The 13137-nt window shown below is 42.2% G+C and overlaps 1 protein-coding gene across 2 annotated transcripts in view; it reads right to left on the bottom strand.

Moving 5' to 3' along the window:
- The window catches only part of LOC143276464 (diacylglycerol kinase beta-like), a 91783-nt gene that overhangs the window by 26066 nt on the left and 52580 nt on the right, over positions 1 to 13137 (bottom strand). For both annotated transcript variants that reach the window (XM_076580968.1, XM_076580967.1), the window contains exons 8-14: positions 10371 to 10445; positions 8876 to 8995; positions 8183 to 8300; positions 7586 to 7674; positions 5778 to 5894; positions 3447 to 3545; positions 2553 to 2660 (exon numbers count right to left, since the gene is read on the bottom strand). In XM_076580968.1, coding sequence (XP_076437083.1) covers positions 2553 to 2660; positions 3447 to 3545; positions 5778 to 5894; positions 7586 to 7674; positions 8183 to 8300; positions 8876 to 8995; positions 10371 to 10445 — 726 coding nt within the window. The remainder of the gene's footprint in view (positions 1 to 2552; positions 2661 to 3446; positions 3546 to 5777; positions 5895 to 7585; positions 7675 to 8182; positions 8301 to 8875; positions 8996 to 10370; positions 10446 to 13137) is intronic.

Consider the following 13137-nt stretch of genomic DNA (forward strand, 5'->3'; position numbering starts at 1 on the left):
TACGAAAGTGTGTGTGTGTGTGTGTGTGTGCGTTTATGTGTGTATGTGTGGAGGGTAGCTGCTATTTGTATTTGTATTTCTTTTTTATCACAACAGATTTCTCTGTGTGAAATTTGGGCTGCTCTCCCCAGGGAGAGCGCATCGCTATACTACAGCGCCAGCCATTTTTTTCTTTTTTCCTGCATGCAGTTTTATTGGTTTTTCCTATCGAAGTGGGTTTTCCTTCAGAATTTTGCCAGGAACAACCCTTTTGTTGCCGTGGGTTCTTTTATGTGCGCCAAGTGCATGCTGCACATGGGACCTCAGTTTATCGTCTCATCCGAATGACTCCTGCTATGTACGTATCTTTAAATTTATGCATGCATTGTGTGTGTGTGTGTGTGTGTGTGTGTGTGTGTGCAGTTTGTTCGTCACATTCTGGTGTGTGCACATAACATTAATGTAGTGTGTTATGTAAACAAAAGTGTTTTTGTAAAGCACCTAGCGCAGATTTCTGTATAGTGTGCTATATAAGTATTCATTATTATTATTATCATTGTCATTATTATTCTTATTACTTTCATTCAGCAAAGGCTTTTGCCCCTTGTGAATGGGTGTGTACAGACATCTTTTTCCCGCCCCCGCCCAAAATATCATGTTGGTGCAGTTTCTCTTACTTTAAACGCTTTATACCAATAAGACTGACACTATACAGATAGAGAGAAAGACATACACAGAGGGAAATACACATACAGACAGAAAGACATACACAGAGGGAAATACACATACAGACAGACAGACAGAAAGACATACACATAGGGAAATACACATACAGACAGACAGAAAGACATACACAGTGGGAAATACACATACAGACAGAAAGACAGACAGATGGAAATACGCATACAGACAGAGAGAAAGACAGACAGACGAAAATACACATACAGAGAGAAAGACATACACAGAGGGAAATACACACACACACACAGAAAGATATACACAGTGGGAAATACACATACAGACAGAAAGACAGACATATGGAAATACACATACAGACAGAAAGACAGACAGACAGAAATACACATACAGACAGAAAGACAGACATATGGAAATACACATACAGACAGAAAGACAGACAGACAGAAATACACATACAGACAGAAAGACAGACATATGGAAATACACATACAGACAGAAAGACAGACAGACAGAAATACACATACAGACAGAAAGACAGACAGACAGAAATGCACATACAGACAGAAAGACAGGCACAGAGAGAAATACACATACAGAGAGAAAGACATACACAGTGGGAAATACACATACAGACAGAGAGAAAGACAGACAGATGGAAATACACATACAGACAGAGAGAAAGACAGACAGACAGAAATACACATACAGAGAGAAAGAATTACATGGAGGGAAATACATATACAGACTGGGAGAAAGACATACAAAGTGGGAAATACACATACAGACAGAAAGACAGACAGATGGAAATACACATACAGACAGAGAGAAAGACAGACAGACAGAAATACACATACAGAGAGAAAGACATACACAGAGGGAAATACACATACAGACTGAGAAAAAGACATACACAGTGGGAAAAACACATACAGACAGAAAGACAGTTAGACAAACGGAAATACACATACAGACAGCGAGGAAGATGAACAGACGGAAATACACATACAGACAGAAAGACAGACGGAAATACACATACAGACAGAGAGAAAGACAGACAGACAGAAATATACATACAGTCAGAGAGAAAGACAGACAGACAGAAATATACATACAGACAGAGAGAAAGACAGACAGACAGAACTACACATAGAGACAGACAGATGGAATGACAGGAAAAGAGGGGAAAGGAGCAATAGTATGGAGACTCTTAAGAAAGAATGGAAATGAGAGGGAAGGGATGACAAATATGGAGGCTTACAGAAACAATGGAAATGAGAGGGAAGGGATGACAAATATGGAGGCTTACAGAAACAATGGAAAGGAGGGGGAAGGGATGACAAATATGGAGGCTTACAGAAACAATGGAAAGGAGGGGGGAAGGGATGACAAATATGGAGGCTTACAGAAACAATGGAAATGATAGGGAAGGGATGACAAATATGGAGGCTTACAGAAACAATGGAAATGAGAGGGAAGGGATGACAAATATGGAGGCTTACAGAAACAATGGAAATGAGAGGGAAGGGATGACAAGTATGGAGGTTTGCAGAAACAATGGAAATGAGAGGGAAGGGATGACAAATATGGAGGCTTACAGAAACAATGGAAATGAGAGGGAAGGGATGACAAATATGGAGGCTTACAGAAACAATGGAAATGAGAGGGAAGGGATGACAAATATGGAGGCTTACAGAAACAATGGAAAGGAGGGGGAAGGGATGACAAATATGGAGGCTTACAGAAATAATGGAGAGGGGGAAGGGATGACAAATATGGAGGCTTACAGAAATAATGGAGAGGGGGAAGGGATGACAAATATGGAGGCTTACAGAAATAATGGAGAGGGGGAAGGGGCAACAACTATGGAGACTCACAGAAACAATGGAGTTCTCTGGCCCCTCGTCAGGACTGGCCAGGGGTGACGTCCCTTCATCCTCCCCATCCAGGCCGCTCTCCTTGCTTTTGGAGCCGCGTGGCCGATCCTGAAGACACAGCGACACCTCACTGTTTCATCGTCCACTGAACCACATGCATACATGCCCATACAACACGCACACATGCACTCTCTCTCTCTGTCTTCTGTCTCTTTTTCTATTTTTTTTCTCCCCACTGCTCTTCTTCAACCACCCAATACATGCACAGGCATACACACAAAGATGCACACACACACACACACACAGTCACATCCACAAACACATACACAGAGTCACGTGCACACACAGAGTTGCGTGCACACACATGCTTACAGGTATACACATACGCATAGAGGTACACAAGCACACACATGCACACATTCAAACACACACACACATACAGACTCCGAAATACACACACACGCAAGCATGCATGCACATACATGCATGCACACACACACACTACGCACACATATCCCACCCCACACACTACACACACATCTCCCAGCCACACACACACACACACACCACACAACCACACACACACACGTCCCACCCCACACACTGGGTGTGTGGTTTGTCCATTGTGATCGACGAGGACCATCCAGTCATCCTGGAGGAAGCCACACACACACACACACACACACACACAAAAACACACACACACGCACACAAACACACACACATCCCATCCCACACACTACACACACCACCCCACACCTACACACACACACCACTCACCTACACACACCCCACACATACACCTACACATACACACACCCCACACAAACACCCACCTACACACACACACACCACCACCACCACTCCCCTGCACCCCCCACACCCACACATTACCAGCACGGCAGGAAAGACGGCCACAGGGGGGAGGACGTGGTCCCTGAACACACCCAGGTCACACTCTGGCTTACAGTGAGAGGCACACTTGTTGTGTAGCTGAAAACACACACACCACACACCTCCTTACAGTGATAATGTCTGCAATCACTATAACAACAATACCTACAACTCCATAACAACACTTGTTGTGTAGCTGAAAAAACACACACCACACACCTCCCTACTGTGACAATGTCTGCAGTCTCTATAACAACAACACCTACAACTCCATAACAACACTTGTTGTGTAGCTGAAAACACACACACCACACACCTCCTTACAGTGATAATGTCTGCAGTCTCTATAACAACAACACCTACAACTCCATAACAACACTTGTTGTGTAGCTGAAAAAACACACACCACACACCTCCCTACTGTGACAATGTCTGCAATCACTATAACAACAACACCTACAACTCCATAACAACACTTGTTGTGTAGCTGAAAAAACACACACCACACACCTCCCTACTGTGACAATGTCTGCAGTCTCTATAACAACAACACCTACAACTCCATAACAACACTTGTTGTGTAGCTGAAAACACACACACCACACACCTTACTGTGGCAATACCTGCAACTCTATAACAACAATATCAACAACACCTGCAACTTTATAACGACAATATCAACAACTTTATAACAACACTTGTTGTGTAGCTGAAAAAACACACACCATGCACCTCCCCACTGCACCAATATCAACAATATAACAACAATATTAATAATACCTGCAACTCTACATCAACAATACCAACAATACCTACAACTCTATAACAACGCTTGTTGTGTAGCTGAAAACATACACCACAAACCTCCCTACTGTAACAATACCAGCAACTCTATAATGGCAATATCAACAACTATAACAACACTTGTTGTGTACTGGAAACACACACCACACACCTTCTTACAGCAACAATATCTACAACTCTATAACAACAATATGAACAATACCTGCAACTGAAAACACACCACACACTTTCCAACATCAACAATATACCTGCAACTGAAAACACACCACACACTTTCTGACAGCAACAATATCTTCAACTCTATAACAACAACTCTAGAAAACCAGTCAGCCATCAACTACATACAACAGAAGAAATATATATAATATAGTCAGTTGTTAAAGCCAAGAAACCAGGTGTGGTAGGAGCTGGCTAAAACAAAGGAAACAGGTGTGGTAGGAGTTGGCTAAAACAAAGGAAACAGGTGTGGTAGGAGTTGGCTAAAACAAAGGAAACAGGTGTGGTAGGAGTTGGCTAAAACAAAGGAAACAGGTGTGGTAGGAGTTGGCTAAAACAAAAGAAGCAGGTGTGGTAGGAGATGGCTAAAACAATGGAAACAGGTGTGGTAGGAGATGACTAAAACAAAAGAAACCGGTGTGGTAGGAGTTGGCTAAAACAAAGAAAACAGGTGTGATTTCTGTCAGCCGTCACCTACATGCTGGAATTTTTCGTCGTTGTTGTTTTTTTTTTGATCAAACAAGGGATAAAACAAAGGAACAAGGTGTGCTTGAGTCAGCCATCACCCACACACTACAAAAAAGAGAAGAAAAAAAGTAACAGTGCTGATAAAACGAAGGAAACAGGTATGGTTGGAGATGGCTTGAACACAGGAAAGACAGGTGCAATAGCTCAATGGTTAACTCACTCAGTACGACCAGTCCTCTCTTCTCCTCTACAAAGACCCCTCGGATGTCCAGTGGGTGTCTGAATGACCCAACCTTTAGCTTCCGTCGTCAGAATTGTGGTATTCTTTGTCAACATTCACATCTTCAGTACAAGAGCCTTCCACTTGCAATATTTTGATGATGGTAATTGGGCTGAAACGCTGTTAACGTCGTCTCTTTCGCCGTTCGTATGGAGAGAGTTAAAGCATTGGACTTTCAATCTGAGGGTCCTGGGTTCAAATCTCAGTAACGGTGCCTGGTGGGTAAAGGGTGGAGATTTTTCTGATCTCCCAGGTCAACATATGTGCAGACCTGCTTGTGCCTGAACCCCCTTCGTGCGTATACGCACACAGAAGATCAAATACGCACGTTAAACATCCTGTAATCCATGTCAGCATTCGGTAGGTTATGGAAACAAGAATATTCCCAACATGCACACCCCGAAAGCGGAGTATGGTTGCCTTCATGGCGGGGTAAAAACGGTCATACACATAAAACCCCATTCGTGTACATACGAGTGAACGTGGGAGTTGCAGCGCACGAACGAAGAAGAAGAACAGAGGAAAGAGATGTGAGTGTGGGTGAGATGCCGCCTTTGACTTACCGTCTGGTGACACCAGCGACAGTGGAGGCCGGTGACTCCGTTGTAAGACTTGATGGAGCGGTGACAGCGGTCGCACTTCCCCGCACAGTTCCCCTCTACCCAGTGGTGGTTCATCGTCTGTTCCCGCCGCAACACGCACAGGCACACACGCACACATGTGCACGCGCGCGCACACACACACATACACACACACATTGTCACTTACCATTACAACATTCACAGAGAAAAAAAAAAGATCACGAAGAAAAAATCCCTTCATTGTATGTTCTCGCCACAACACACACACACACACACCACCCAAACACACTCAAACACACACACACACAGAGTCAGTTACCGTGACAACATCCACAGAGGAAAAAAAATGAACATGAAACAAAAATCCCTTCACACAAGAATTCTTCACCCTTGTCAACACCTTCACATTCGCACGTTACAGACACAAACAGAAAGTGAGCATATGCAAACACACACTGACACAGACACAGACAGACAGACACACACACAAACTGCTCCAAAATTAGATTTCTGTGAAGAACAAAATTTAAAAATCACAATCTGGAACACAGCAGAACCATTCTGCAACACATTGTAAAAATCTATTTGCATTTGTCTGCTGGATCTCTGTAGAGCAGACTGTGCAAACATAAATGATGGTAATCTAAACTCAACTGGGTGGGAGAATTCACACACACACACACACACACACACACACACACACACACACACACACACACACTTTTAAAAGAAATGGTTAGGTATGAACTCATTATTGAAATCAACCATTTGATTCATGAACTCTTACTAAAGGCTCTTACATAACCTTTTGCCAGATTCCTTTGCATTGCAGTGTTTACTATAATGAAAAAGTTGACATTTTGGCTAAAAAAGGAGCTAGAAGTTCCATGAAGGAGTTAGATTTAAATATTTCGCTTTCACTACAGGAATATTACACCATGGTAGAAAAAGTCCAATGGTCAAAATTTCAGCTTGAAGAAAAAAACACTGGTAACTCGGAGTTACATAAAAATGTACAGAAAATGTATAGTTTCATGGGAAAACATTACCAAAATGATTTTCATAAGAGGCAAATCATTTCTCTAATCTGCAGATGGAAAATGAATAGTTTTAAGACCAAGTATGTTGGTAATGTTTCTTGCATCTGTGGTGCTCAAATAACAGCCTATCATTTTCTAACTTTTCATATGTTAAAGTCTCACATCCCTGAACTGAAATCATCTTCAGTGTTGACAATATTCAACAGTCCATTGCTAATGTATGACTTTTTAAAATCCTTGTTAACCAGTCCAGTTGGTTCGCTGTCATAGTTGATAGTTTTTCATTAGAAAGATGTTACACTGTTATGCTTTTCTTTTTTTTTTCTAACTTAAATGAATCATTTTCTATGTGTAACACACACACACGTGGGCACACACACGCATGCACACACACTTTCACTTACTCACTTGAGTACACAGTAATTTCTTCCCCGCCCTTGATGTTTTTCCTACCCTCGTCTAATATAGCTTGCAGTGAAAAGACATTAAACGAAAGAACACACACACACTCTCAGAGATGAACACACATGCCCACACAGATACACACACACACACACATATACACACACACACGCCCACAAGCACATACCCACACAGATACACAGACACACACACATACACTCACACATGCCCACACACACAAACACACACAAAGATATACAAACACACAAACACACACACACATGCCCACACACACACACACGTGCACACACACACCACAAAATGAAACGTTATGTAGAAAAGCCTTACCTGTGACACCTTCTTGGATTTAACATAGGTGGTGATGCAGGAGGCTGGAGCTCTCTGTACGCATCGCTCGTGGACAGTGTATTTACAGACTGTAAACGTAAAGGGTGGTGTATTTACAGACTGTAAACATAAAGGACAATGTATCTTCAGACTGTAAACATAAAGGATGGTGTATTTTCAGTAAGGATGGTGTATTCAAAGACTATAAACAAAAAGGATGGTGTATTTACAGACTGTAAATGTAAAGGATGGTGTATTTACAGACTGTAAATGTAAAGGATGGTGTATTTACAGACAATAAACAAAAAGGATGGTGTATTTACAGACTGTAAACATAAAGGATGGTGCACTTACAGACTGTAAACAAAAAGAATGGTGTATTTACAGACTGTAAACGTAAAGGATGGTGTATTTACAAAAATATACACACACATAACACACGACAACACACACACATAACACACACAACAATACACACAACAACACACACACAACAGTACACACACACACACAACACACACAACAAAACACACAAACACAACACTAAAAACACATAACCCCCCCCCCCACACACACACACACACAGGAGGTACTCACACTGGCAGGAGAGACCCTGTTTGCCTAAGCCCACCAGAAGGTTCAGACACAGGTTGCAGTAAGCGGGTCGGTTATAGTGCTTCAGCCTCCACACATGCCCCCCGTCATCTTGAACGTTCTGGTGATTGAAGCGCCATCATCATCATCGTCGTCATCATCATTGTCATCATCATCATTATCAGCAGCAGTAAAATACTGCTGTACTAACACAGTGCTCATCAACATCATCGTCGTCATTATCATTGTCATCATCATCATTATCAGCAGTAGTAAAATACTGCTGTACTAAAACAGTGCACAGACTCAACAGTCATGAGGTAACACATTCATACCTACAAAGACAGAGGCAATGTTCACATCTCCACAAACACGCACTCAAACACAGACATATGCAAACACAAACACATGCACACGGACATGCAAGCATACGCACCACACACACACAATCACACACACACATGACCTTCAACATACACACATACGCTCTCAACCATTTTCGCAAACACTCCCCTACACACACACATTCACACACATACCCCCCCCTGTCCCCCCACCCCACCCCCAACTCACATTATCCAGCCCCAGAAGCACCAACAATGGTATCGTGGTCATCCCTCCTTTCTTCCACTCTTCCAGTCACACACACACACACACACACACACACACACACCACCCCACACACACATCACTCACATTATCCAGCCCCAGAAGCACCAACAATGGTATCGTGGTCATCCCTCCTCTCTTCCATTCTTCCAGCGTAACTGTGCCGTCTGAATCGTAGTCAATCTCCGTCATCATGTCCTCCAGAATCTGAACACAATGCAGGCACATATAATAACCATAACAATAATCATAATGATAACAATAATGATGATGATGATGATGATAATGATGATAATAACAACAACAATAATAATGATCATCATCATTCATCACCATAATAATAGTAACAATAATAGCAACAATAACAAGGATGATAATGATAACAATACCAACAACAATAATCATCATCATAATCATTATAATAATAATAACAATAATATGAAAACTACTACTACTGATAATCATCATCATCATCATGATAATAATAACATCAACACTACTACTATTACTACTACTACTACTAATGATGATGATAATAATAACAATAATAACAAAAACAAAAATAATAATGATGATGATGATGATGATGATGATGATGATAACAATAATAATAGTCATCATCATCAGAAGTTTACATATACTGCGCCTAATCAAATAAATTTTGCACCATGTGCTTTACAATACACTAATTCCAATTAAAAGAAAATACAACAGGCTACACTATCCATCAAGCCATTCAAGTCCAACAAACTGAGAAACATTACAGACAGTGACAAAACAGTGCACCAAAAGTACACACACTGCAACACGCATCACAGGCTATTTTCGTATACGGACCATTGAACAAAAGGCAGTTTTGGAAAGTTGAGTCTTGAGGTTATTATCATTATCACCATAATTGATATTACTATTATCATTACAATCATCATCAACATTATTATTATCATCATCATCATTTTATAATTATCATTACTATTATTATTATCATCATTATTACTGCCATTATTATACTATCATTTTATAATTATCATTACTATTATTATTTTCATCATTATTACTGCCATTATTATACTATCATTGTCATCATTGTTGTTGTCATTATTATTATTATCATCATCACTGTTGTTGTTATCATTATTATTGTTATGGTTGTCAGTGTAGTGTAGTGTAGTGTAGTGTAGTGTAGTAGTCTTTTCGTCACAACAGATTTCTGTGCCATACGGAGAGCACGCCATGAGACTGAGAGTGCCACCCATTTTTTTTGTATTTTTTTCTGCCAGCAATTTTATCTGTTTTCCTATTGATGTGGATTTCTCTACAGAATTTTGCCAGGGACAACCTTTATGTTGCAGTGGGTTCTTTCATGTACGTTAAATGCATGCTGCACATGGGACCTCAGTTTATCGTCTCATCTGAACGACCAGCGTCCAGACCACCACTCATGGTGTAGTGGAGGGGGAGAACATACTGGCCACTGTGGGATTCGAACCAGTGCGCTTAGATTCTCTCGCTTCCTTGGCGGACGCCTCACCACTAAACCAGCACTTCACATTGTTGTTGTTAGTACCATCATTATACTCACTGGTTTCAGTTCAGAGACGTCCCAACCCAGGTACTCTGCCACGGACATCATGTGGTTGACAATGCTGTCGATCTCCTGGAGCAGACAAGACAAGACAAAGTTCTTTGTTTCTAAGGATCCCCCCAAAACAGAGTATGGCTGCCTAATGGCAGGGTAAAAATGGTCATACATGTAACAGCCCACTTGTGTAAATACGAGTGAACATGGGAGTTGCAGCCCACAAATGAAGAAGAAGTTTCCCAGGATAAAAGATTGTTTCACTTTCACTTTCAGTTTCTCAAGGGCTGTCACTGCATTTGGACAAATCCCCATGTATGCTACACCACATCTGCTAGGCAGATGCCTGACCAGCAGCATAACCCAACACACTTAGTCAGGCCTTGAGTGCATGCACATTTTTTTCATGTGTACCTATCAGAGTGGATTTCTTTCGCACAATTTTGCCAGATGACAACACTCTTGTTGCCATGGGTTCTTTTTCAGTGCGCCAAGTGCATGCTGCACACGGGACCTCAGTTTATCGTCTCATCCGAATGACCAGACGCTCAGTTTGATTTTCCAGTCAAACTTGGGAGAAAGGGTAAGAGCGAGATTTGAACCCAGACCCTCACAGATTCTCTGTATTGGCAGACGAGCGTCTAAACCATTCTGCCACCTTCCTCCTTAAAAGATAAACACTGGTGAAGTCTCTTTTTTTTTTCACCCAATCCCTGCATGAAACGGGGCTTAGTCTACAAATATTAAAATAAAGGCATAATCATGATGGTTTTAACATGTAAAGAGAATTGAAACTTGACACATACATCAAAACATAAAAATAGTGTTGTGGGGTTGGGAAGGAATGAGAGAATAAAAACATGCATGCATATTCTGTATGAAATGGGTATTATGTATATGATCTGATATCAGGGTACTGCAAATAACGTTGAACATGTACACTGATGGAGATACACAGAGCTGTGAAAAGGTTGGAAGAAGAACCACCGCAGGTATGGGACAGGTGTAACAAAACAAGTCAACATGTTTGTGAGCTGCATTACCAAGCGAAACAGAATAAGGTAATGTTGCTGATGATGCTGGTGACATGGGCTGATCTGTATTTTAGAGTGCTACAGAACTGTCCTGCTGTTTTTCACAAGTTACATTCTTCTTCTTCTTCTGCGTTCGTGGGCTTCAACTCCCACGTTCACTCGTATATACACGAGTGGGCTTTTTACGTGTATGACCGTTTTTACCCCACCATGTAGGCAGCCATACTCCGCTTTCGGGGGTGTGCATGCTGGGTATGTTCTTGTTTCCATAACCCACCGAACGCTGACATGGATTACAGGATCTTTAACGTGCGTATTTGATCTTATGCTTGCGTATACACATGAAGGGGGTTCAGGCACTGTTGACCTGGGAGATCGTAAAAATCTCCACCCTTTACCCACCAGGCGCCGTCACCATGATTCGAACCCGGGACCCTCAGATCGAAAGTCCAACGCTTTAACCATTCGGCTATGGCGCCCGTCACAAGTTACATTCATATCGACAAACCCTCACTGATAGTTCCCAGAAAAATGGGATGGAATGGATAGATATAGATCCTTAAACAGCACCTATCCTTAGTCAGAGACCAAGCTCTAAGCGCTTTATAAAGACACAGTCATTTGTACTACAGGCTGACGGGTGCAATAGCCGAGTGGTTAAAGCGTTGGACTGTCAATCTGAGTCCCGGGTTCGAATCACGGTGACGGCGCCTGGTGGGTAAAGGGTGGAGATTTTTACGATCTCCCAGGTCAACATATGTGCAGACCTGCTAGTGCCTGAACCCCCTAAGTGTATATGCAAGCAGAAGATCAAATACGCATGTTAAAGATCCTGTAATCCATGTCAGTGTTCGGTGGGTTATGGAAACAAGAACATACCCAGCATGCACACCCCCGAAAACGGAGTATGGCTGCCTACATGGCGGGGTAAAAACGGTCATACACGTAAAAGCCCACTCGTGTGCATACGAGTGAACGTGGGAGTTATAGCCCACGAACGCAGAAGAAGAAGAAGAAGAAGTACTACAGGCTGCCTGCCTGGGTAGAGCCTACTGACAGCTGCCATCGTGGTGCTCATCATTTGTTTCCTGTGTCATTCAATCAGGTTTCAGTCACGCGCACATATGCTCTTTCAGACATGTTACATTTTACGTGCATGACCATTTTGTTTATTTACACTGCCATGTGGGCAGCCATACTCTGTTTTCAGGGGTGTGCATGCTGAGTATGTTCTTGTTTTCATAACCCACCAAATGCTGACAAGGATTACAGGATCTTTAATGTGTGTTTTTTTTATCTTCTGCGTGCATATACACACAGAGATGGTTCAGGCACTAGCAGGTTTGCAAATCTGCTGACCTGGGAAGTCAGAAAAAAAATCTCCACCCTTTACCCACCAGGCGTCGTTACGGAGATTCAAACCTGGGACCCTCAGATTGAAAGTCCAACGCTCTAACCACTGGGCTCATTACCTCCTGAAATCCCCCCCACCCTGACCATGCATCCTCCTTCCCCACTACTGGCCGCCGTTCTTTCCCTGCCTCTGGACCGTGCATTTGGAATGAACTTCCTCTTTCTCTTCATCAGGTCTCCGCACTCAGCTCTTTTCAAGCCTTGCTTTAAAACCCAAGATAGCCTCCCATCCCTGCCTCTGTCTTCTTTGTCTTCAGTTTCTCCAGTTTTAGAGTTATGCATGTGTGTGAATGACAAGTGTGATTTGTCTCTGCACCAGATGC

The sequence above is a fragment of the Babylonia areolata genome, chromosome 32, assembly GCF_041734735.1.
Source record: "Babylonia areolata isolate BAREFJ2019XMU chromosome 32, ASM4173473v1, whole genome shotgun sequence".
NCBI classification, from domain to species: Eukaryota; Metazoa; Mollusca; class Gastropoda; order Neogastropoda; family Buccinidae; genus Babylonia; species Babylonia areolata.